Genomic DNA, 23,595 nt, shown 5'->3' on the forward strand with positions numbered 1-23,595 from the left:
AGTGTGTTGATTTGACTTGTCTCGTTGGATGTTCCGATCTAAGACTTTAGAAAAGTCAAGGCACCTTTGGCGTCAAATGTTTATAACGACGTTAAGCCGACAAAGTTCCGGAATTGAAAATGTAAAGCACAACTTTGGAAATATCAACGCACCTTTCGCATCAAAAATTTATTAGAACTTTATACTCATAAAGTGTCAGAATTGAAATCCAAGCGCTCCCGATTCCGCGGCCTCAGCGAGACGCCCTGACGAGCCCGGCCGCAAGTTTGTGCTCGGATGGAGCTCCTTGCGTTACGATATGTGACTCCCGGTGCATGGGCGTTGCCGCGAAATCCGGCCCGATTTCGCAATGTTTGCGCTAAAATGTCGCTAAAATGTTTTTTCCAGCGTGAAAAGGACATTCTAGACAAAATCGAGCATGATTTCCGGCGCCAGGGGTTGTTCTGGCCGGCGGCGCATGGACAGCACAAAATTATTTCGGGGAGGCGGGGGGGCTGAAGCCCCATAAGCCCCCCCCCCCCCCCTAGCTACGCCCCTGAATAGAATATAGACAATAGTAGACGGATGATGACTAGAATCAGAACAACAGAATGACAACCAAAATACAGCCCCAGGACGATATTCTGTTGGGCGGTTTGCGGCAAGTTGAGGCTGGTTTGCTTTTTTCTAAGCCGAGTCAACATGTCCCTAAAAAAACATGTGCAGACTATGGTTGCTGCATACTGTTTATTTAATAATTGTGATTGACCTTCACCACTAGCGTGTTGCTTTTGAGACTTTCGTGTGTAACACTGTTTCTGTGATTTGATTTTAATGTTGCAATCCCTCTTACCTTTCACTCTAGTTGGGTTTCTACTTTTCATTTCATAGTAGAAAACTTCGTGATGTGTCGTCCACCTTTTTGTTTTTTCACGCTCTCTCTCTCTCTCTCTCTGACTTATTGGACGACAGGCAGGCGTAGTGCCCCTTCCGCTAGAAGTTCACAGCCTCTTGATTACACAAAGCAGAGATGGATTGATATTTACGATCAATCTGCCTCTGCTTTGCATGCCCATACACAGTTTATTAATAAACGAAATGAGGCTTCAATATCACTCTCTTTTATTTTTTTATGCCGCTATTTGTATTCGTGCAACGCAACATGAAAAGAGAACTGTCAACCATAATAAATGAAAGCGTTGACAAAGACCATTGTCTTGGAATTCTTACACCACCACCATTTCTGTTCCATTCTCCAAACCCTCCTAGCCGTCGACAATTGACGCATGGTTTTCGCGTCCCCTTGTAATACCCAAGGCACAAAAATATTTGCTTATCGCTGTTTCTCATTGCTTATAGAAAGAAAGAGAGAGAAAGAGAGAAAGCAGGGAGAGGAAATGCAGGGAGGTCAATCAGACGAGCATCCGGTTTTCTAGCCTACACTGGGGGCAAAAAAATAAAAGTAAATAGAAAGAGGGAGAGGGGGAATACTGTGTGCCAACGGTGGGATGCACAAGACTGTGAATGGTATCTCAAAACGGTGCACTTCAAGAACTGTAGCAGCGCTCGAATAGAGAGAGCAAATGATAAATTAAAGGTAAGGAGGTTAACCAGGACTGATCCCGGTTGGCTACCCAACACTGAGGAAAGAAAAAAGGGGACGGAAAGATTAAAAGAAGAAGAGAAAGTCCACTGGGGATATCATTCGGTCACTCAGTCCGGATCACAGACGCTGACTCAATCCGGTAGCTTTCAAATATCGCAGCAGCGCTTTTGTGGCCTTTTGTAGCTGCGATATGCGAGGTCATGGTCTCAAGATCTTGTTCAAGGTGAACGGCTTCCTAACTGATTGAGAGCTGTGCAGAGGTCATGTTTTTCATTTTCAAAAGATGGGCAGTAGCGCAGTAGAAATTCTATAGTATCCTCAACACCGCAGGCACTGCACTCGGCGCTATCAGCCATTCCAATAAAAAAGTATATGCATTGGTTAATGCGACGCCCAAGCGTAAGCTGCACAGCATTGTTTCTCATTACGCGGAAGCCCTGGTAACAGCCGCAGTTGCATAGATAGATCGAGGGAATGCAGTCGATGTTAAGAGAATTCAGGTGTGTGCCACTTCTCCAATATCGTACGGTGTGCTAGCTTGCTTAAGTGTTGGGCTGCGTCAGTCCGTGATAGAGGTACAGAAACAAGGGTTGCTCTTTCGTGGGCTTTCCTTGCAGTTTCGTCAGCGAGGTCACTGCCGGAGATACCGCAATGGCCTGGCAGCCACTGAAACACGACGCCATGTCCTTTCGCGATCATATGATGGTGCATTTCTCGTATCTCCGACACGAGTTGCTCACAGGACCTGCGACGAAGAGATGACAGAAGACATTGTAAGGCCGCCTTCGAGTCGCAGCCTATCGCCCACCGATTAGCCGGGTGGTTGTTAATATAATCAACGGCACCTCGGAGTGCAACAAGCTCCGAACTGGTGGATGTTGTCAAGGGAGAAATCTTGTATCGGGTGCTTATTGATCGTGATGGTATAACCACTGCGCCGGTAGAGCTGGTCTGAATGGAAGAGCCATCCGTATATATGCGAACTCGGTCAAAATAGAACGTGTGCAAACAATTCGGAGCTCCTTGCTTCAAGGCCAAGGTAGGCAGGTCGGTCTTCTTTCTTATCGCTGGAACCGTAAGACACCCTTGAGGTTGTTTTACACACCACAAAGCTGAGGTTGAACGTGCTGAGGGTGTGAAGCCCGATGGAAAGGAGGCACGATGGATGCTGACCTCGTTGGAGAAGGACGCCTGTGGTCGTCGTTCCGGCAGGCAGACAAGAGAGCTTGACTGCATCCGTGAAACATGACGAACATGGGCGCTAAGCCTGCCTGTGCTAATGTAAGTCGTGATCGGATGGTCTTGAGCCATTATAATGGTTCCTGCTGTTGAGGCGCTCCGCGGAAGGCCTAGGCAAACACGTAGTGCCTATGCTTGCACACTATAAAGTTCTAGAAGATTTGACTTGCGTGTTTTAGCAAGCACGGGAGAGCCATAGCGTAGGAATCCGATAAAAAGTGCTCTGTATAGCTGTAGCGTTCCGGCGATGAACTTGAAAACGTGAACAATAGGTGTGAGCTTCTTCAAGTGGGCAACCCGAGGGCTCCAAGAGAGGTCCCGGTGAACAAAGACGCCCAAAAATCGATGATTTCTCTTATAGCAGATAGGCTGGCCATTTATGCAAACTGGATAACGAGTAATCGCTTTTCGCGTAAACGCGACTAACGCACATTATTCTGTTGATATAGATAGGCACATCGTCAACGAGAGGAACCCGCTAGCAGTGGGCGCAAAGAGGATTGGCAGCACGACCACTGCAATCATGGTGTTTATAGGGACCCAAGGTACCGAACTTCGTCCGATACGGAGTCACCCTGATACCGTGCAGCCTCTACAGGAAACAGATCGACGTTTGCCAGCAGTGCGGTCGAGTGGGACACCGCAAGGACGTGTGCCCGACTTCCACAATCAAGACGTGCCTGGCCTGTGGACTCGCGAACCCTGCAGAAGACCATCGCTGCATCCCAAAATGTAAGTTGTGTGGGGAAGAACACCCGACCGGAGACCGAACGTGCAAGGCGAAATACAAGATCCCCTACGTAGTGCGCAAGCAACAATGGGAGCGCCGACAGGCCGAACGCCAGCTGCTGTCGGAGAGCGATTTACCGCCACTCGACAAGCCGCCAGCTACACGAAAGTCAAGGACCCCATCGGAAAACCGCGCGCCTAAATCCAGAAAGAGCAGCTGCTGCAAGAGATGCCTCAGCAGGAAAAGGTAACCATCACGTGAACGAGTTGGGTCGACGCAGCGAAAAGGAACAATGTAAGGAACGCGCAGAAAATCACAGAAGCCACGAAGAAAGAAGGTATGAACAAGATACGAGAAGCTAATGAGACCCTAAGACAAGAAAACGCGGCATTGCGAACGACCATCAGCAACCTTACGAGAGAGATCGCCGAGATCCGTCAGTTACCGCTATGCAACAACGAGCCTCTACAGAGACCCACGCCAAGCACAAGCAAGACCGAGGAAACAACCACGAACACCCAAGAGACAGCCGTAGAAGAATCGGCACCGAAGAAGCGAGCCGTCGAGGTCACGCGCAAGCAAACAGAAAACGATCGCATTGACAACCTCGAAGCGAAATTGGAAGCGACATTCACCAAACTCGAACAGCTAATTACGGCGAACATCGCAGCAGTGAGAGCAATGAAACAAACAATGGATGCCTACAAAGCCAAGAACCCGAACAGATTCGCCTACATCGAAAGGACCCTACAGCAGATGGTAAGCCACCCGACGTTTGCGCCCCTCTTGTCGCCACATCCACCCAACCAGGGAGCCCCGTACACGCCAACACAATCATGGCCGCCAACGCAACACCAGCAGCAGCAGGTGTAACAGCGTGGCAATGAAACTGTCGCGGTCTCGGAAGGAAGAAGGGAGTAATCGAACAGCAAATCGCACATGCCGCGCGCAAGCCGGACGTTATACTATTTACAAGAAGCACTAACCGACGCACCGTCCCTCCCCGGCTACAGAGTGCACAAGCGACCGTCCGACGTGAGAGGCCTGTGCACCCTGGTCTGGAAGGGACTCACGTTCGTCGAACACAAGCTGCAAAGCAATATCAAGATCGAGCACCCTTTTACCGAAATCATCCAGGGCAAGAAGAGAAAAGGAAGCATATTGACGCGTGTGCTTATCTTTATCGGGCGACCACGTTTCGCCGCCTAACAAATGTAATCGCACAGCGCGGGATGCGCCTGCATGTATCCGAAGTTTCTGGAAAGTTATCGATGCTTCTATCCGGCTGTCTGTTGTCGCCGAACCCTGTCTTATCTGATTTCATCGCGTGACGCGAATGGTGTAGAACTTTGTGGAAGGCACGCGGGTCCGAACGGTTAATCTGGAACATTCGACGACTGCAGTATAAAAGCCGACGCGGTCGACCCGCTGATCAGATTTTCGACGATCGCCGACTGTGTTCGCCGCTATCGTTGTGCTTTAAGTGTACCCTGTTTTGTGGGCACAGGTTCGCCCAATAAAAGCTAGTTTTGTCTTTCACAGTACTGCTACTGTGTTCTTTAACGTCACTACCACGTGACAATATTTCTACTCAACGTCTACAGCAACCCATCGCAGAGAAAACAGAGATTCAAGACATTACTGCACAGAGCCAGCACCGCAGCGGGCCGAAACACGCTGATCGCGTGCGGCGATTTCAACGCGATGAATCCTGCCTGGGACTACAAGTACACAACAAAGGGCCGCGACCTGTACCAAGATGCCACGAAACTCGACTTCACCCTCATCACGGACCCGACGCATCCGACGAGAATCGGTAACTCCGTGTCCCGGGATACCACTCCGGACCTCACGTTCGTCAAGAACGACGTACGGGGCGCGATCACTTGGAGAAACACGGGGACCGATCTCTGCAGCGACCACACCATCGTGGAAATCGGCATACCGGAACACAACGACACCAGCGTCAAAACTCGCAGATGGATAGACTGGGATGCCTTCCGAGACGCCAGAAGCCAGAAGAGAGACGGTGACGACGAGATCGAAGACATGGACTCGTGAACGGCTGAAATTACCAATAGCGTACGCGACGCGACCAAAGAAATTGAAACGGGCGCGGAGATCGACAAAGTAGACAGCCGGCTTGCGCATTTCATCGAAGCCAAACAGTCGATTTAGTATCGACTGTTTGGCTTCGAAACAACGGCTCAACCGCAGACTCAAAAAGAAGGTGGCGGAGCTCAACCGAGCGATCGAGGGGCACTGCCACGCACTCTGCACGCAACAGTGGAACGAGATCTGCAACTCGGCACACGGGCAGATTCACAGCGGGAAAACGTGAAACCTGCTGCGGCACCTACTCGACGAAACCAAGACCAAGTCTCACCAAAGGAACAGACTCGCCAGGCTCATACATCGGGCGGTCTCGGTACACGGCGCCACCGAAGTCACCAGGCGCATTAACGACAAATACCTGCCGACTACACCCACTGCCCAACGCGAAGCTCGATCGTGACGTCGACATCGCGGAGGTACGCGCGGCCCTGCACGACCTCAACAGCCGGTCGGCAGCCGGCCCGGACCACGTCACGAACAAGGCGCTCAAGAATCTCGACGACGGCTCGATTGAGAACTTTGCAAAATACTTCAACAAGTGCTGGAGAGCGGGCGCGCTGCCAAAGCAGTGGAAGACAACCAAGACCATTCTGATCCCCAAGCCGGGAAAGCCCCCGCACACGGACAACCTCCGGCCCATCTCGCTCACGTCCTGCGTCGGCAAGGTGCTGGAGCACGTCCTGCACAAGAGGTGCCAAGACTAACTGAAACGAGAAGGGCTGTACCCGGCCACGGTGATCGGTTTCAGACAGCACCTAAGCACGCAGGACGCGATGCTGCAGCTCAAATACCAAGTCATCGACGATGGCGGCAGTGCCCGCGCCTTCGATAAGGTGAAACACTCTGCGATTCTGTTCCAAGTCTCCTAGCTCAACATGGACGAAAGATCCTACGACTACATCAAGGACTTTCTCACGGACAGGACCGCCGAGCTACGAGAAAGCGACCTACAGACGCAAGAGAAGAAGCTCGGGAGCACCGGTACACTGCAGGGATCGGTCATTTCGCCGATGCTGTTCAACCTGGTAATGATCGGAGTGGCCGAGAAGCTCGCAGACATCGAAGACGTCAAGCACACCATCTACCTCCTTTCAGCTCGGTGGCGTAGTGCACGAAGCCTTTCCAATTCAATATCATTCTCTGTACGCTTTGATGAATGTGTGAAGCAGCGTGTACAATCTTGCGTTGCGTCTGCAATTATGTCTTCTAATCTGCGTGCGATGTTTCTTGCATGTGTCTTCTACACGATCTTGAAATACTGACCAGTTGACTTGGCGAGATACAACCGGTAATGCGGCGTCAAGCCCATCGATTCTCACATAGGTCAGAATATGATCACTTCCATAGGTTTCAATACCAGTGAACCACTGCACGCTTAAAGGTAGGCAACGTGACACCAAAGTCAAGGCAGCTGCTGCACGTGGTTACTCGCAGAAATGTCGGGCTTCCGTCATTTAGAAGACACAGGTTGTGGCCTGATGCAAAGGATATTAGTGACCTGGGGCGCTATAACGTAAAACCATTCCAAACTTTTCTATTCCAATTCTGCAATCAGGCCACCGCGATTGGTCAAAACGTTTTTTGGACCACTCCCCCTTCACCTGTCTGTCAAGCGACGTGACGAAAACCGCGATAGCTCCCCATCTGATATGACGTGTGCACACTGATGATGCATAATTTCACCGAACAAAACAAAAGTAGTTATTTCTGATTCGACACCTCTTCGCCGTTAGCCCTCGGCTATTGGTCAGAAGTTTTCGGGCTGCATCCACTTCACCTGCCTCTCACGCGACGTCACAAAACTGCAAAAACATACCACGTCAAAGTGACGTGCGCGTATTAAAGATGCATTAATATGCCGAACAAAAGTGAATTTTCTTGTGAATAGCCGCAGGCTGCCCCGTTCCGAAAGGAATAAAAGATGGCTGCCGCCGATCGCTCCGGCACGGGCTACTCGCCCCTTCCGGAGAGCATGGGCTTATTTGCGTGTAATAAAGCTTGTTGCGTGGCCGTGTAAAGTTTTCGAGAACTTTCGGCGCGTTTACGACCTCGTTCTGCCGACTATTCTTTGCAGAGGATCCGTTTTAGCGTCATTCTTAAGCTTCCGTTGCATGCCGCCGCGATTGTCGACGAGCCACCGCAAGCTAAGTAAGAAAAAGCGGACCAATCGCAGACGCCGGCACCAACCTCTTCATCCGGTTATCAATATTCATTTCAGTGGCTCGGCCCCATCGAATCCCTCTCCACTTGAGTATGCTCCTCGCCTCTTGTGAGCCAATTAGATAAGACAAGCTGCTCAGTGTAGGCAATGTTAATCGTTTTTCAAGCAAGCAAAAGAACGAGGAGAGCGTTTGATTGCTCTATTCACACAACCCTGCGAGTCACCGCCGGATGCTTGCGTCGGCGGTTACGCAAATTTGACGTCAGGAGACTGGAATAAAAACATATTAGAATAGTTTTACGTTATAGGTCCCCTTATTACATGCCCAAGTGCAGCAGTAAACACACCTGAATTCAGTAACTCTGTCGAAGAAGTCAAAGCATCGATCAAATTTTCTATCAATAGCCATCATCATGACCTATATGAGCCGTTTTCATTAGCAGAATTAAAGCACGTCCACGTAAGCGGCAAACATGCCGTATCGGCAAACCAATCTCCAGTGCCGTAGAACGTCTGCCGCGCGAGAGGTGTCCAAAGTAGACGGCAGTTCGGCCGGAGCACCACCCTCCGCACGAACGACGGGCAAATATAAGCTAAGCTACTGCTGCAAGAAAAATAATTTCCGACAGATAAAGTGATGCGCAAATTGTACATCTTATGAAACACGATATCCACTGCCCAACGTTAATTAAACACGAACGAGAGCTCAGATACTTGTCGAGCTCGGCTGCAGTGCGCGGCTACCGACGGCAGACGAGCGGCTCGGCTGTGCTAGCATCGCAGCCGGCGGCGGTGCCGTTAATGTTAGCGCATTTTCTTTCTTATGTATTATTATTGCGAAGAGAGACAACAAGGGCGAAAAAAATATTGCGACTTGTAAGCGTCGGTGATTCATTCCGAAGCGCCGTCAGCTTTCAAGTGAAGAACAGAAGGCCTAGCGACGATATCGGCGCCGCAGAGCGACCAGCCGCAGTGAGGCTGCCGTCGGTGCCAGAGTGACTACTCTGAGCAGTCCTCGGTCGCTGATTCGAGTAATTTGACTCGAGTACTCGAGCCGTTCAGCAAAAGCCACAAGCTGGCATAACGCTAATTAATGATTTTTTGAAAAGTAGAAGTATGATTATTTCACATGATAAAACTGCTGTACTTTCTTTTACAAGGAAATGCCACACGAGATTCCAGCTCGTGCTAGGCTCTCATCGTCTGCAACTTGTGTGACAACACAAATTCTTGGTTATTGTCATAGACAGTCGGCTATCATGGGCTCCCGAAATAAAAGCATTAGAGGAGAACGTCAACTCCCGAATCAACATTCTTCGTCGATTTGCTTTAGTGAGATGGGGTAGCTCAACCTCTTCCTTACTACGTATTCAGTTGGCAATCATTAGGCAAAGAATAACATACTCTGCTCCTATGCTACATGGAATATCCTCTAATCTAGAGGAAACAACTCAAAGATTGCTGGCCAGAATCCTTCGCATATGTATGTTTGTTCCGCGTGCATCTGGCAGTGTTTTGGTGATTGCCGAGTTCCGCCAACCTACTTTTCATGCATTAAGATTTACGGAAACTTCTCGTCACATTTTTAGTTTGGCTGCACAACACGCTAATGATCCACTATGCGAATACCTTCAGGATAGAACCGCTGTACGCATACATGAAGAAATACGGCGGTGCAAAAACTTACTGCCTGCTCACGAATATACTGGCCTACTTGCGCAACTCATGCATCCCCCGTGGCGACTAGTAATTCCAGAAATAGTCACTTCAATTCCTGGAGTAGGTCGCAAATGTGATATGCCCGTAGTTGCGATAAAGCAATTAACTTTATCAAATCTTTACACGAATTACGTAGATCGCATTCACGTGTATACCGATGGATCATGCTGGACACAAAGCTCCACATTTGCGTTTTATATACCTGCTTACCAAGTCACTGAGCACGTGCTGGTGGGCGAGTTGGTTATACATGATTACAACGAAGGCGCCAAATAAAACAACGGACGAAGGAAGGCGACAAAAGACAACCACGTAGGCCAACTACGGCGCCTACGTGGTTGTCCCATGTCACCTTCCTTCGTCCGATGTTTTATTTGGCGCCTTCGTTGCAATCATGCATACGAAGAGAAAAGAGCTGATCAACTTTGCCAATTTACAACGTTCACAACGGCAGAACTTTACGCAATGATTTCTGCTTTACGTTACATATGTCAGCAGTCAGAACCACTTCGCTGGGTAATTCTGAGTGACTCACAAGCCTCATTGCTTTGCTTAAATGAAATCAGCTTAAGAAAAGCAAACAGCACATTGACATACGGAATACAGAAGACATACGCCATAGCGAAAGATCTGCGACACGACATAACTTTCCAGTGGATTCCAAATCACTGCGAAATCATAGCAAATGTAACAGCTGATCACATGGCACATGAAGCACATCAAGAGAATTAATTAGCACTACTTCCTCTAGCGGCGAGTGATGCGCGATGTCTATTGAACAAACTATGCGGCAGATTGCCGAAGGAAACTTGGTTCATAAATGATGCGCAGAACTCTCAATTATATTATACAGATCCTGGAAGAGAATTCAATATTCCGTTTAAAATTAGTCGATCTGTTGAAACAACACTTCATGGTCTTTGACTAGGCACTGCCTCTACTAAAGGCTTCCTGTATAGAATAGGAAAAACTAACTGTGCTACATGCTCGTGTGAAGAAACTGAAGAAGACATGGAACACATTCTTCTACACTGTAAATATCACGATGATCCCCGCAAGAATCTCTCGAAAAATCCACATGGCTTGGATAGACGGCCACTATCGTTAGGAAAAATTTTCGGTCCATGGCCAACAGAAAAAGTTCAAACAATCATTGCGCGCCTTAGTACAATTTTTGGAGGAATCAGAAATATAACAGAAATACTAAGTCATACAACAGTCATTGCTCACATTGTAATTATTAACAGGCACCCTTAATTACATGTTTTTTTGGGCTTTCGCGTTCATATAGCAGTTGTATTTGTTGCATTTAGAGTGCGGCATTCAAGTGCCCAACATCTTTTGTGTGAACATCTTGGTTTTGTGAACATTTATGCGGCGTGAACTCATGCGTTGCGTGTGAACATTTCGGTTTTGTGAGTACTTATGCTATGTGAAGTCTTCTGTTGCGCGAACATTTATTGATATTGCACTACTGAGACTTAGTACGTGAATCTTCGTTCATGTGTTTATTTGTACACTTTGGTGATTGTTCAGAGCTTTCTGACGATAACTATCACGTAAGAGAATAGGAGTAGCCGCCACCACACATAGGCACCAACCTCTCCTAAAATACATTTATTAAAGAAGAAGAAGTGAAAGGCAGAGAAGTTCACTAGATTAAGTTTCTGGTTGCCTACTCTGCACAGGGGGATGGGGAAAGGGCAGAAAAAATGAGAAAACAAGAGAAGATTTAAAAAAAGGAACGCATCAATTCGCAGATTATATAGTTCCTAAATGAGTCCCGCTTCATCTCAACAGCACATTAGCACTTTTAAAGCACTTCGGGTCGATTTCGGCTGCTACCAGGGTTCAAGAATATGGGCTTCCGAAAGAGGACTGTTGCCGGTCTTGTCGAGCGTGGTGTTGAGGACTTTTCTTAGAGCATTGAAATCACGACAATCACACAGAAGGTGCTCTACCGTCTATTTGCACCCGAAAGCTTCACATTCTGTACTTGTGGCCATTTCTATGACGTAGGAGTACGCATTAATAAAAGCTGCTCCAAACTATAGGCGAAAAATTAGAGTTGCCTCCCGTCGTGGTAAGCCATGTGGAAGGCGGAGCTTCAGATGAGGAGCCAGGGAACAGAGTTGCTGGTTTTTAGATTCAGCCGAATCGCATTGGACCAACGTAAGCTTGCGAGCAATAAGCTTTGCCGCTCCGTCTGTTCTTGACGTCGGCATAGCGACGCAATAGCCACTGTTATGTAAAAATTAAATTATATTGTAGGGTTTTACGTGCCGAAACCACTTTCTGATTATGAAGAACGCCGTAGGGGAGTACTCCGGAAATTTCGACCACCTGGGGATCTTTAACGTGCACCTAAATCTAAATACACGGGTGTTTTCGCATTTCGCCCCCATCGAAATGCGGCCGCCGTGGCCGGGCTTCGATCCCGCGACCTCATGCTAGGCAGCCGAACACCATAGTCACTGAGCAACCACGGCGGGTCACTGTTATGCGAAGATTGAGCAGTTGCGTCTGCTTGTTCGTTTGAAAGGATACCACACTGACTTGACAACCATAGAAATTCGAAGCCATGTGCTTTCTCAACTGCCCGATGGCAAATTTCTCGTGTGTCAGCGACAAGTCGTTCGTGGGGTCCACGGCGTAACGCAGATAGCAAACTCTGGATGGCGACTTTGAAATCGCAGAAGATGGGTCATTTCTGGGACGTTTAAACACACGCACAACTATGCAGGCATTGCGAGGATGGAAAAGCTGCTCATTCACCGTTGCTGTCGGAACTCAGGACCTTTGGCTAACATTGGTCAAACACGTTGGTCAAACTTGACCATGTATTCGGTAAAGTGGCCGTGTTCAACTTTGAACATCGGAGACAAGGGAAAGCTAGCCACATTGGGTAAGCAGAAGGTTCAGTGTTGGTGGTTTTTTTCCTTGCCACTACGCAGGTCAAAACTGGCAAGAGCAGGTCACGTATACACAATCGTGTACACTGCGACTGCGCGAGCCACTCGCGATTCGCTCTCGAAGTGCGAGTGGCCCACCGCACAGAATTTGCGTGGACGTCTCATCCTCGTTATGCCCAGCGTTCGCTCAGCCTTCCAGTCTAGCTGCTGCTTTGCGAACACCCCGCCACAAACGCTGCGCGGTTGCCTGTCTTCGAATACGCAGCTGTTCACCCTCTCATGTCAGTTCCACCCTACGTCCCTCTGCGGCTGCCCCACCGTTCTCCTCTCCCTGCGCTCATGTGCTCGCAGCGCGGTTACAACCTGCCGCAACTTTCCGGCTTTCTTCCGCCTCCACTCCAGTGTTGCCAACTAGAAGTCAAAATACCCCTTAGTCGAGGCCGCAACAAACGTTAAAATCCGGGTTGCGAGCACCAAAAATAATCGAAAAACCGGTTAAATACAGACAAGCAAAATCATTGTCTGTATATGTTTCATTGCGTGTATGTAGAACGCGGTTGAAAAAGAACTTCACTTGAAAAAAAAATTTTGCCCGTAATAAAATAAATATATAAATTCTTACTTTTATTAAGCCCATTTTTTGTGAGACTATAGCGCGGAAATGTGTTGGGAAAATTAATCACAAAAATATGGCTTCATGAACTGTAATCACTGGCTGAAAAGCAGGTTAAACTAATAGGTCGTGATTAAAATGATGAAAAAATTTCCTCTCTTTCATCTTGGTGTGGTCGCCCGTCCTCAGTGTGTATTTGTTGGCTGGCATGGCTGGGTGTAGGGTCGGAGCCATCGCTGACTCCATAGGCCTCCATCGCACCGATCTTGCGAGCTACGTGCTCGGGCAGCGTGTAACTGAAGCAGAATTTATAATTTCTTGGGAGACCACCCGCACAGTAAGGATGTCATTTGTCAACTCAGCAGAAATTTTCTTTCTTAACTTAGCTTAAATCATGTTTAGCTGGCTGAAAACATGCTCAATTCCTCTCACTTGCAAAGGGCCATGGATAAGCGACATGTTTGTGACACGTGAAGGAGTAATTCTTAAAAAAAACGTTTTTGTACGGCCAAAAAAGAAGCAAGCATTACATGAAAATCGGTAAAAGAAAACCGTCGCCCGCAAAAGAACGAATGTTCCCGCTAGGAAGCACCGAAAAGCGCTAAATTTAGCGGCAAAACCACTAGATTGCCAACATTGCTCCCTTATCGTCGCATGCTGGCACCGTCTCAACTCCAGGGGGGGGGGGGGGGAACGTCATTTTTGGTTGTAGCGAATACCGGCTCTGCAAATAGAGGAATATCAGTGTTTAAATGTTCGTTCTAGAAATTAAAACTGGTCACGACACCGAGACGTGCCGCTCAATACGTTACGCGTGCACACGCAGGGACACGACACGACGTCAGCAGCCATATCTTGGTGCATCTACTTGCTGGGCCACAGCCAAGAAGCACAGAAGAAGGTACAGGACGAGATGGACCTCATATTCGCCTGCGACCGAGACCGCTATGCCACCGTAGCTGGTCTCAAGGAGATGAAGTTCCTAGAATGCTGCATCAAGGTACTCTGCTGCACCCAGGTGTTTCCAGTCTCCTTTGAAATGCGTAGAACTGAGCTGCGACGTGACGGTATCTCACATTTTAATTATTTTTTCCTGTCTCGCTAAACTCGAGGACGCGAGCGGCGCCCACGCGAATGAAACTTACTGTAAACACTCGGCCTAGAAATGGAAGTACAAAGCATAGTAATTCGCTACAGCGGAGAGGAACAGGCGCTCAAGCAAGCAAGCGCGCGCACACACACACACACACCGGCCCTTATGCCACGGTATGAACATATACGAGTGTTTCAGGATGCAGTGAGAGGGGAAAACGAGGGGTAGTAATATGCCTCCGCATATGGGCAGCATTCTTATGATGAGGAATTGCCACAGCAGTCTTAACTTGTCATTAAATACAGCTGTGTTTGATTCTTCGAAGTTCTTTGATCAAAGCCGTATTGGTGTTTGTTGAAGACCGCAGAATGTAGAGCATCACCCCCCCCCCCCCCTTCGTTCTAGAATTTTTTTGGCGGCCATATATATGTTGTACATATGTATGTTGTACATATGTACCGTATGTAAATGGTGTGCTAGAAAACCCGACTACGCTCTACCCCCTCTAACCACCGCCCCCCCCCCCTTTTGCCTGCACAATTTTTCCTCATGTGACAAAGTTATGGATACCACACTGATATCTTGTGCTTGCCGCGCTCGTATATGCGACGATATCTCCTGAGATATCTTGCATCTTCTATTTAAACTATACTTGATTTTTATTTTTTATTTTACAGGAGAGTCTTCGATTGTTTCCTTCAGTGCCTATAATCGGCCGAGAGATATACAAAGAATTCTGCATAAGTAAGTCCTTTCTTTTGTTTTTTCCTGATCTTACACAACTTCCCGTCGAGTTTTGTAACAACCACCTGGAAGTGTGACTTTCCTGTGTTTCAAGGGCACATCAGTTGAGCCGCTTCGCACTGGGAAAAGTGAAGCCTATAATAGCTAAATTTTACAATGACAAAGAATTAAAGCCCGTGCTAAACCGTGGGTATAGGTTGAAAAACACAGAATTTGGCATGTTGCCTGATTACTCAAAAGCAGCACGAGATGACCTGCGAAAGCTGTGGCAGTTTTTTAAAAAAAAGCAAAGAAGTATGGTAACCGTGTTCACCTAGTTTTTTTATAAGCTCTTGGTCAACGGCGACACATGTATTTGGAACACGGAAGTAAACTGTGTAGTTCGTGTGTCGCAGCATGTATCGGAGTGAGAAGCCAAACCTTTATCGTCTGCAAATGTGGGAACTAGACAGCCTTTGTAACCACATACCCATAAGACTTCTACGAACACGTCATTTTTATACACTTAAATTCGAAGTGTGATGTCGAGAAACGTGTCCCCTTCATCGCTCATTGATTCATACTCGGCATCTCTGGTTGTACCAGAAGGGAGACGTGGCTAAGCGATACCATCTCCGAAAACAAATTTTTTCTTTCCACATCTGCACGCTTTTTTGGCTGTGATCGAGGCAACCGCAGATGAGGTGGCATGCTCATAGCTTTAAGAAAGGAATTCCTTGCGGTATCCAATTGTCATTCATTCATTCCTAGAGCCCGCTTTTAATTCCACTTCAATGCTCAAGCAGATATGTTATCATACGTGTGGTCCACCGCTTTCCAGATAAGAATGATGCGTTTTCAAGTGAGTTTCGAAGGGTTCTAAAAGAAGTGCGCGTGCTTTTTTCACGTTCTATTCACATCATTGGCGGTGATTTTAATTTCCCCGTTATTAACTGGACAGCTGAATCTGTTGCAGCTGCTCACACTGATGATTTCCTTCATGAATGTCTAGACTACACGTTATCTTAACTCGTTACTTTCCTAACCCGTTCACCATGCACGTCGGCCAGTATTCCATATCTCAACTTGACGAGTGATCCTCTAATCGGTTCCGATATAACTCACCTTGACGGTCTGTGTGCTCACGCATTTATAACAGGCCTGCTTAACTACACGATAACAAAAAATTAAAAATACATTATAGTTTTACGTGCCAAAACCACTTTCTGATTATGAGGCACGCCGTAGTGGAGGACTCCGGAAATTTCGATCACCTGGGGTTGTTTAACGTGCACCTAAATTTAGGTACACGGATGTTTTCGCATTTCGCCCCCATGAAATGCGGCCGCCGTGGCTAGGATTCGATCCCGCGACTTCGTGCTCAACATCCCAACACCAGAGCCACTGAGCAACCGCGGCGGGTTACACGATAACAAAGAAAAATAACTCAACCAAACCCACTAGACACTACAGTATATAGGGCCAACGTTACAGGGATTAACTTTGAATTATTCACCTTCGCAGACACCTTCATGGATACATATTTTATTCGAAATATATATATTGAAGTGAATTGAGTTATGTTTAGAGACACCTTTGGAAATTTTGTCAAACCGTGCGTCCTTGTTTTTAGCATTAGATGCAATAATACTACTCCTTGATTCAATAAACGCTTGCAGCGCCTCAATAATAAAAAGAAACGGCTTTAAGAACGGCGTATACAGTAGACAAAGATTCCGAGACATGGCAAATATATAAAATATGCGACTATGAATACCCATTGCTACATAAATGCAAAGGTTGGCACTTATAAGTCTTGATTTAGTATCCTTAAATACGAATAACCCTGGACGATTCTGGCACATAATAAGTCGCTGTTCTCAGTCGCTGTTCTCAGCCAACGTAGTTCCCGAGTTACAGTGTACACAGTTACGAAGTGACGCGTTTTGTTCAGTCTTCACCTGGGAAAAGGTCGCTACATGCCCTGATTTGCCCTCACGATCCGACATCAGCATGTCTTAAATCGTTATTAAAGAGTCAGGCATTCTTACTTTACTAAACACACTAAAAAGTTCAAGTGAATCGGATTACAATGGATTTAAAAGCAAGCTTCTCAATAATGCGTCACACTGTCTCTCTCGAGTAGTGTCCGCAATATTCACGCAATACCTTTCCACTGGGTCTATTTCTCAAGACTGGCGAGTAGGTAAGATCATCCCAATTTATAAATCAGGCGGACGTTTCTCACCCCTTAACTACCGACCGCTGTGATTCACCAGCACAACTTGCAAATTTATGGAACACATTGTTCATTCGCAAGTCACCAACTATCTCGACGATAACAGTTTAATATTTGAATGCCAGGTCGACTTTAGAAAATGCTGCTCTTGTGACACAGCTCGCTGGAATTCTTGACGACATGCATTCATTTATTGAAACCGGATTCCAGGTTGACGCAATATCCCTAGACTTCGCCGAAGCTTTCGATCGTGAGCCTCATTCAAGACACCTGGCTAAACTTTCAGGAGTTAACATTCATCCCCATGTTTTATGATGGATAACTGATTGCCTAGCATCTAGACTATAGTACACCTCTGCTAACACTTCTTATTCAACCTTTCGTCAAAGGACCAGCCTTGGTTGCTTAGTGGCTATGGCGTTGTACTGCTAAGCACGTGGTCGCGGGATCGAATCCCGTCCACGGGGGCGACATTTTGATGGGGGCGAAATCCGAAAACACCCGTGCTCACAGATTTAGGTGCACGTTAAAGTACGCCAGGTGGTCCAAATTTCCAGAGTCCCCCACTACGGCGTGCCTCCTAATCAGATCGGCGCTTTGGCACGTAAAACCCGATAATATTTTTTTAACTTTTCCTCACATCACGACCGGAGTGTCTCAGAGGAGCGTGTTTGTACCGTTACTTTTCCTTGTGTATATTAATGACTTGCCTAACGTTGTTTACTCCCGCATTAAACTTTTTGCGGATGATTGGGTACTTTATCGTAAGATATCTTGTGATAACGATCATGTAGCTCTTCAAAATGAGTTAGACGCAGTTAACACATGGTGTAAGTCATGGTTAATGCTCCTAAATCTTACTAAAATTAATGTATGTATTTTACCAACCCAGCCTTCCGAGTCTCCAGTTCGTATCATTTATAAATCAGCAGTGTGCAACTCCTTTCAACCTATAGGTAACTAAGTGTTCATTTACATTAAGACTAAAGTGTTACCGTCACATTTACTCCACCTTGGCAGTTGCTAATCATTCTTTGGGCACCATCACATGCAACGTAAAGCACGCTCCTGTAAACATACGTAAACTTACTTGCACCCCACTAATCTGCTCGAAGCTCGAATACGCATGTGGAATGGGGGATCTGGGTCAGGCATACATCGTCAACGACATAATATCTGTTCAAAACCGGGATACTCACTTCATCTTCTCTGACTATTCCTCCTACACTAGCGTTTATTCATTAAAAGCTCGTGTCGATTTATAGGCGCTATCTCTTCGCCGCAACTCAAAACGTCTTTGCCTCCTTCACAAACTTTATCACCATGCTTCTCGTCACTAAGATTGCTTTCAGTCACTACTCTCATCTTTTCACGCCGGGATCACCACTTCGAAATCGAGCGCATCGCCTGTCACACGTTAGATTATACACATTCTGTGATGCCCCGCACCATCATTGAACGTAACTTCTTGCCCTCTGTAATTTCCACTGAAACTGACCCTGTAAACTTTCACGACATGCTACGCTCTGTCATTTAGTTGCCTTTTTATTAGTGTTTTGTTTGTTGTGAGTTACTATTGAATACTTTTTTTAATACCGTACACTATGTGAGCATCCATATTTCCCCCCATATGATTGTGCACCGTGCATTACTTCTTTTTTTGTATATTTTACATTTTCTTTCTTATTAGCTAAACTGTGTTAGCATACTTTTGTTCTATACTTCATCATATTGCTTCTTGCGACTACTTCTTCGCAATTGCTTTTAGGTTTGTACTGCCGCCTCCCCTCCCTCTTTACGCATTACCCTCGGCTTAAGTCCTTTAGGCCTACTTTGAATAAACTAATAGCCATTGAAAAGTGGCCAAAGAACAGAGATACATTTGCCAGCGAAGAGACTGACGTCGCCAGCGTAAAAGCAGAATAGTCCACGACCTTTACGCCACATGAACAAAGGAACTACTTCTCAACAAAGAATAAAATATAGGGGGTGCTATACAGTGTAAATATGGATCCAATGCAAGTTACACAAAATTTGCTATTTGCGGAAGATATACCTACAGCCATGTTCAGTTTCAAACGTAACATCGAAAAAGCATTCAAGCATCAATTATTCCACAAGGCCCATTCGCTGGAACACATTGATCCATAAAGGAGTTTCAAATACAGTAGCCAGGTAACAAGACAATAAAAGCAACAAGATGACAGATATATTCAGGAGTGAAAATTACTTGGAAGGAAATTGGGACACACGGTCGCCAACGAGCACCACCGAGCTCAACCTACCCGTTCCCATGCCACCTTAGGCGCGTTGCTAAGAGCCTGTGAGGCCGTGCAAAGTTTAGCGATGGCTGGCAGCCTTCGGCGCTAGAGAAATTCATCACTGAGGAATAAGGTGGTGCTTACGCAAATAAACATGCGCGGACACGCCTCACAGGGGAGCGATACGCTACGGCGGCCAGGCTGATCAGTTGCTTCAAGGCGCGCAACGGGTGTAGCAAACGCCCGGGGCATCCAAGGATGAGGTAGTTGGCTTAACACACTTGTTGGCGGCGGTCCGGCCTAATTCGTTGTGAAGTAAGCTTTACTACGTGATAAGCGAGTTCCACCAAGCAGGTCTGAGTTCGAACATGACAGGTATATGCAGAAGTGTGAACTTTTTCTTGTTGAGACAACAGTTGCATGAAATCTTTTAATTTGAACAAAATTTGAAGGCACTTATGTATTTCAAAAGAAAGCGAGGGATTCCCTCTCATACTACACAGCAATAAAAAGTGTGAACAATAAGCACAGAATGCACACTTATACACTCCATCTTGCAAGCGAAGCATGTATTTCGGTGAGATGAGGATCGATAAAGACTCACCTATGTCGGCAATTCCTTGTGCATGGGCCTTAACTGCGTTTGCAGGCAATTGTTATTGGATTATTTAAAGATAAGCAGACCAACCTTCTGATTTCTTTCTCGTATCAGACGGTCGAGTGGTGCCGGAAGGCTCGATCGTGATCATCTTCTCGTACATGCTTCATCGAGATCCGAAGACCTTCCCGCAACCGGAAGAGTTTCGGCCTGAGCGCTTCCTGCCGGAGAACACCGTGGGAAGGCATCCATTTGCCTATGTGCCGTTTTCCGCTGGACCTCGGAATTGCATTGGTGAGTGCCCAGTTGAGCGTTTGGCTGGACCGCAGTCAAAAGTCACAGTGAGCAAACATAGGTTTTCTTCACAAGTGTTTCGTTGACTAAGTAATCAAGCCATTAAATTATAATTGTGAGAATAATAGAAAAGTTTGTCGCCGGCCTTCCCTGGCATGGACTAGAATAGAATGCCAGGCGAGCGAAATGGCAATATCAAGCATGCATTACTTCGAGTCTGCTATGCAGACCCTAAGAAAGAAGAGTAGCTTCTTAGCGCGCTGACGACAGATCTTCTTTAAGACAGCTTTCTATGCTGAAGTGTTACCATGAAGGTCCTGGAGTGATCATGAAATGAATTCAGCGCCTGTTGGTTGCCTTCCGTCAAGACCGGAGTTGATCGACGCTTGCTTAAGCCTAACGTTCCCAACGTAAGCGATGCTCAGGCAAAACAATATCCGGCCAAGCACTCCAGGCTAAACCCGCCAGCTTCAACACCACCAGTACCATAGAAGGCTGTCTTGCTCGCAGAGCATGATGGTTAAAACGGGTATATGAAGCAAATTGTTCTTTATGAGAACACAAACGGCATAGCAAACCGAAAAAAAAAACAAGGGAACTATCTACTAATAAGTGTGCGTGAGTGTTTCATTTTCTTTTTATACGTTATAATTCACACCGTTCGAATATTACAAAGTAGAGACATGAGTTATCTGACTGTACATATTAACTGCTATCGCCCATTGCTCGATGCTTCTACTACTTCTAGAAAAAAGAAAAGCTGGCAACTATTCTAGCTGTTTGACCAGAGCGGTTGCTATGTGAAAGTAAGGAAGGTTTTATTGCGAACGCTTTCAGAGAGCATGAGATTGTGTTCCTTCCTTGCCTGAGAAGTGCTGCATTTACCTCTCCATATCCTCACCTCGCAGGCCAGCGGTTCGCGCTTATGGAAGAGAAGATTGTGCTGTCCAACTTGTTCCGGCGGTTCAGCGTACGCTCGCTAGTGCCCCGCGACCAACTCCAGCTGGCTGGCGAGCTCGTGCTTCGAAACAAGACTGGCATCGAAGTCACGCTATCACCCCGACAAAACACCCACGCCGTGGAGAAACATGGATAGAGACAGAACAGTTATCACCCTGCCTTCATCATCGCGCTTTTTTTTTCTTTTCATGTTTTAGATCTGTACAGAATTATGCGTCCTAACTGTGTGTGTATGGCGGAAGGCAAGAGCCTGGGCACAAGTTTATTCATGTACTCATAGGTCTGTGATGTTGCGCAGCAGCGGGCTGATGCGCATGCGCGGTGTGGGTGTCAGAAACCCACAGTTAGAACCAAACGCACCGTGCAAGCGCTCAAATGTCCACTGTTACGTTATGTGCTCAAAGTGATGGAGTCAAAACGACTGAGCGATTAATAAGGGCGCGATCCTAGTTGCGCACTTCAGTTTCAGACATGCGTCCAGAGACATGACTATTTCTTCAGTCGAACATTTTTGAAAGCGGCCTGGCCAACGATCAGGGATCCCGCGCATGATCAGGCGTGACGAAGTCCACTCATGTTACTGCTGATTTGCAACTTTCGATCTTTCACACCCATTCACCCTTTCTCAGTGCAAGGTAACGAACCGCGCTCTAGTCTGGTTAATCTCCTTGCCTTTCCCTTATCACTCCTCTCTCTGTCTCTATGGAGGAGCGGCAGCGCAAATATTTTGCTCGGTGCAACAAAGTTAGGCTCGAGGCAACTTGTACCTCAGTGAAGATAGCATGAACCATTTCTGTTGAAAGTTTAAGCGCCACTCCACGGTTGACTACAGCTCTTTGTGGATCATGCAATCCCTCTGCTGCAAACGCTTTTTGCCGTTCAAGTACATGCACAATAAGAATGGCTCTCCTATATTTTTGCGTGCGAGAAAAGCTTCACCACACTGACGCATGAGCGATAACACGCGGAGTGACGTTTAAGTTTCTGACACAGTCACATACGCGCGGTGCAAGCGCTCAAATGTCCAAGCGCAAGTTCTGTACTCAAAGTGATGCAGTGGTGTTCAAGAAAGCCTATACACCATTCTGAAGTACTCTCTGATGAATGAAGCAGTAAATACGAGACAAACGGAGAAGGCAGCAAAGCCAAGGCTTAGTTCAGAGGACTAAAACCTCTCAGATAACTCTAGCGCTAAGTTTTCAAAGGTGGGCTCTGAAGTGTCAGTTGTCTGTACCCAAACCTATGTGCATCAGAAGCCAACGCGTTCTGCACGAGTCCTCACTGAAAGGAAAGGATGTTGGAAATTGTTGTGCAGGACATCCGCATAATTATGGTTAATCACAATCGGAAGGAGAGCAAAAGTTGCGTTCTGGAAGATTCGCACACTCGTCTCTCTTCACCAGGGAGCCCAAGTCTTCAAAACGAGGCTCCAAGCATTAGGAGAGAGTACTATGTGAATGACAGACAGCTATAGACTACCACAAACTCAGGCTCTATATTGTAATAGAGTAGAAATGGAAAATGCTGGAAGAAAGAAAGGAGAAATAAACAATGAAAAGTGCCTACAGGCACAGGAAAACGCCCTACAATGCTCCTAGCTTGCAGTGCAATGCAAATACCTCTAAAAGGGGCAACTACGGCCGCTGGCACGAGTCGAGACCAGCGTCCCACATGATTAACAACTGCAGTGATTGTCCAAGCCCGCCTAACGTGGTAAGTGTGCGCATTATTTTGCGCATTGATGCAGCGACAGTGGCGAGGGATATGTACAGACAGATGAGGCTACACTCCTGGGCTACCGTATTAACTCGGATAATGCTCGCAGCTCCCCATTTTCCATCAAGCATCACAAGTGGTGAGGCTTCCGCCATTTCGTAAAGTATGTGAGTTACATGTGGGTAGCAAAATTCGGTATTGTGTGGCGCCTGCATTGATGAACGTGTTTCGTCACCGTCTTTTGAGCCCTCAAGCGCATTCGCTGTGTATTGTATTTCTTCTGGTGGCTTCGCCGGGAGAGAAGTGGTTCTTGTGGGAAAGCAGGAAAGGCTGGCACTATCTTCTGCAACCCATGCGGGAGCACGGCTCAGCGCCAGCAGGGTAGGCGAGATGGGATTACAAGAAAGAGAGGGTAGGAGGGAGAAAGGTAGAGGGTCGTCCCAGCAGCATCAGAGCAACCCGGCCGGGAGGGCCCAGTGGGTTCGAGCGGAGGAGTAGGCTGGAGGTAAACCGTATAGGAGGTGGCCCAGTAGAAGTGAAGTAGGGGCGATATGGCAGCGAACGGTAGTGGCGACGCCGACTCTGAATAGGTTAGGCCACATTCACTTTATTTATTCGCTTAGTGAACCCAGGTTCA

At 47.1% G+C, this 23,595-nt stretch overlaps 1 protein-coding gene across 1 annotated transcript in view; it reads left to right on the forward strand.

The window, feature by feature from the left end:
• LOC139052044 (cytochrome P450 4c3-like) overlaps nucleotides 1–21,592 on the forward strand; it is a 40,681-nt gene extending 19,089 nt beyond the window's left edge. Inside the window, exons 6-9 of the mRNA XM_070529115.1 lie at nucleotides 13,901–14,074; nucleotides 14,845–14,911; nucleotides 20,103–20,282; nucleotides 21,191–21,592. Coding sequence (XP_070385216.1) covers nucleotides 13,901–14,074; nucleotides 14,845–14,911; nucleotides 20,103–20,282; nucleotides 21,191–21,378 — 609 coding nt within the window. The 3' untranslated portion in view covers nucleotides 21,379–21,592. The remainder of the gene's footprint in view (nucleotides 1–13,900; nucleotides 14,075–14,844; nucleotides 14,912–20,102; nucleotides 20,283–21,190) is intronic.
• Nucleotides 21,593–23,595: the final 2,003 nt, after the last annotated feature.

Source organism: Dermacentor albipictus, unplaced genomic scaffold, assembly GCF_038994185.2.
Source record: "Dermacentor albipictus isolate Rhodes 1998 colony unplaced genomic scaffold, USDA_Dalb.pri_finalv2 scaffold_17, whole genome shotgun sequence".
Taxonomy (NCBI): Eukaryota; Metazoa; Arthropoda; class Arachnida; order Ixodida; family Ixodidae; genus Dermacentor; species Dermacentor albipictus.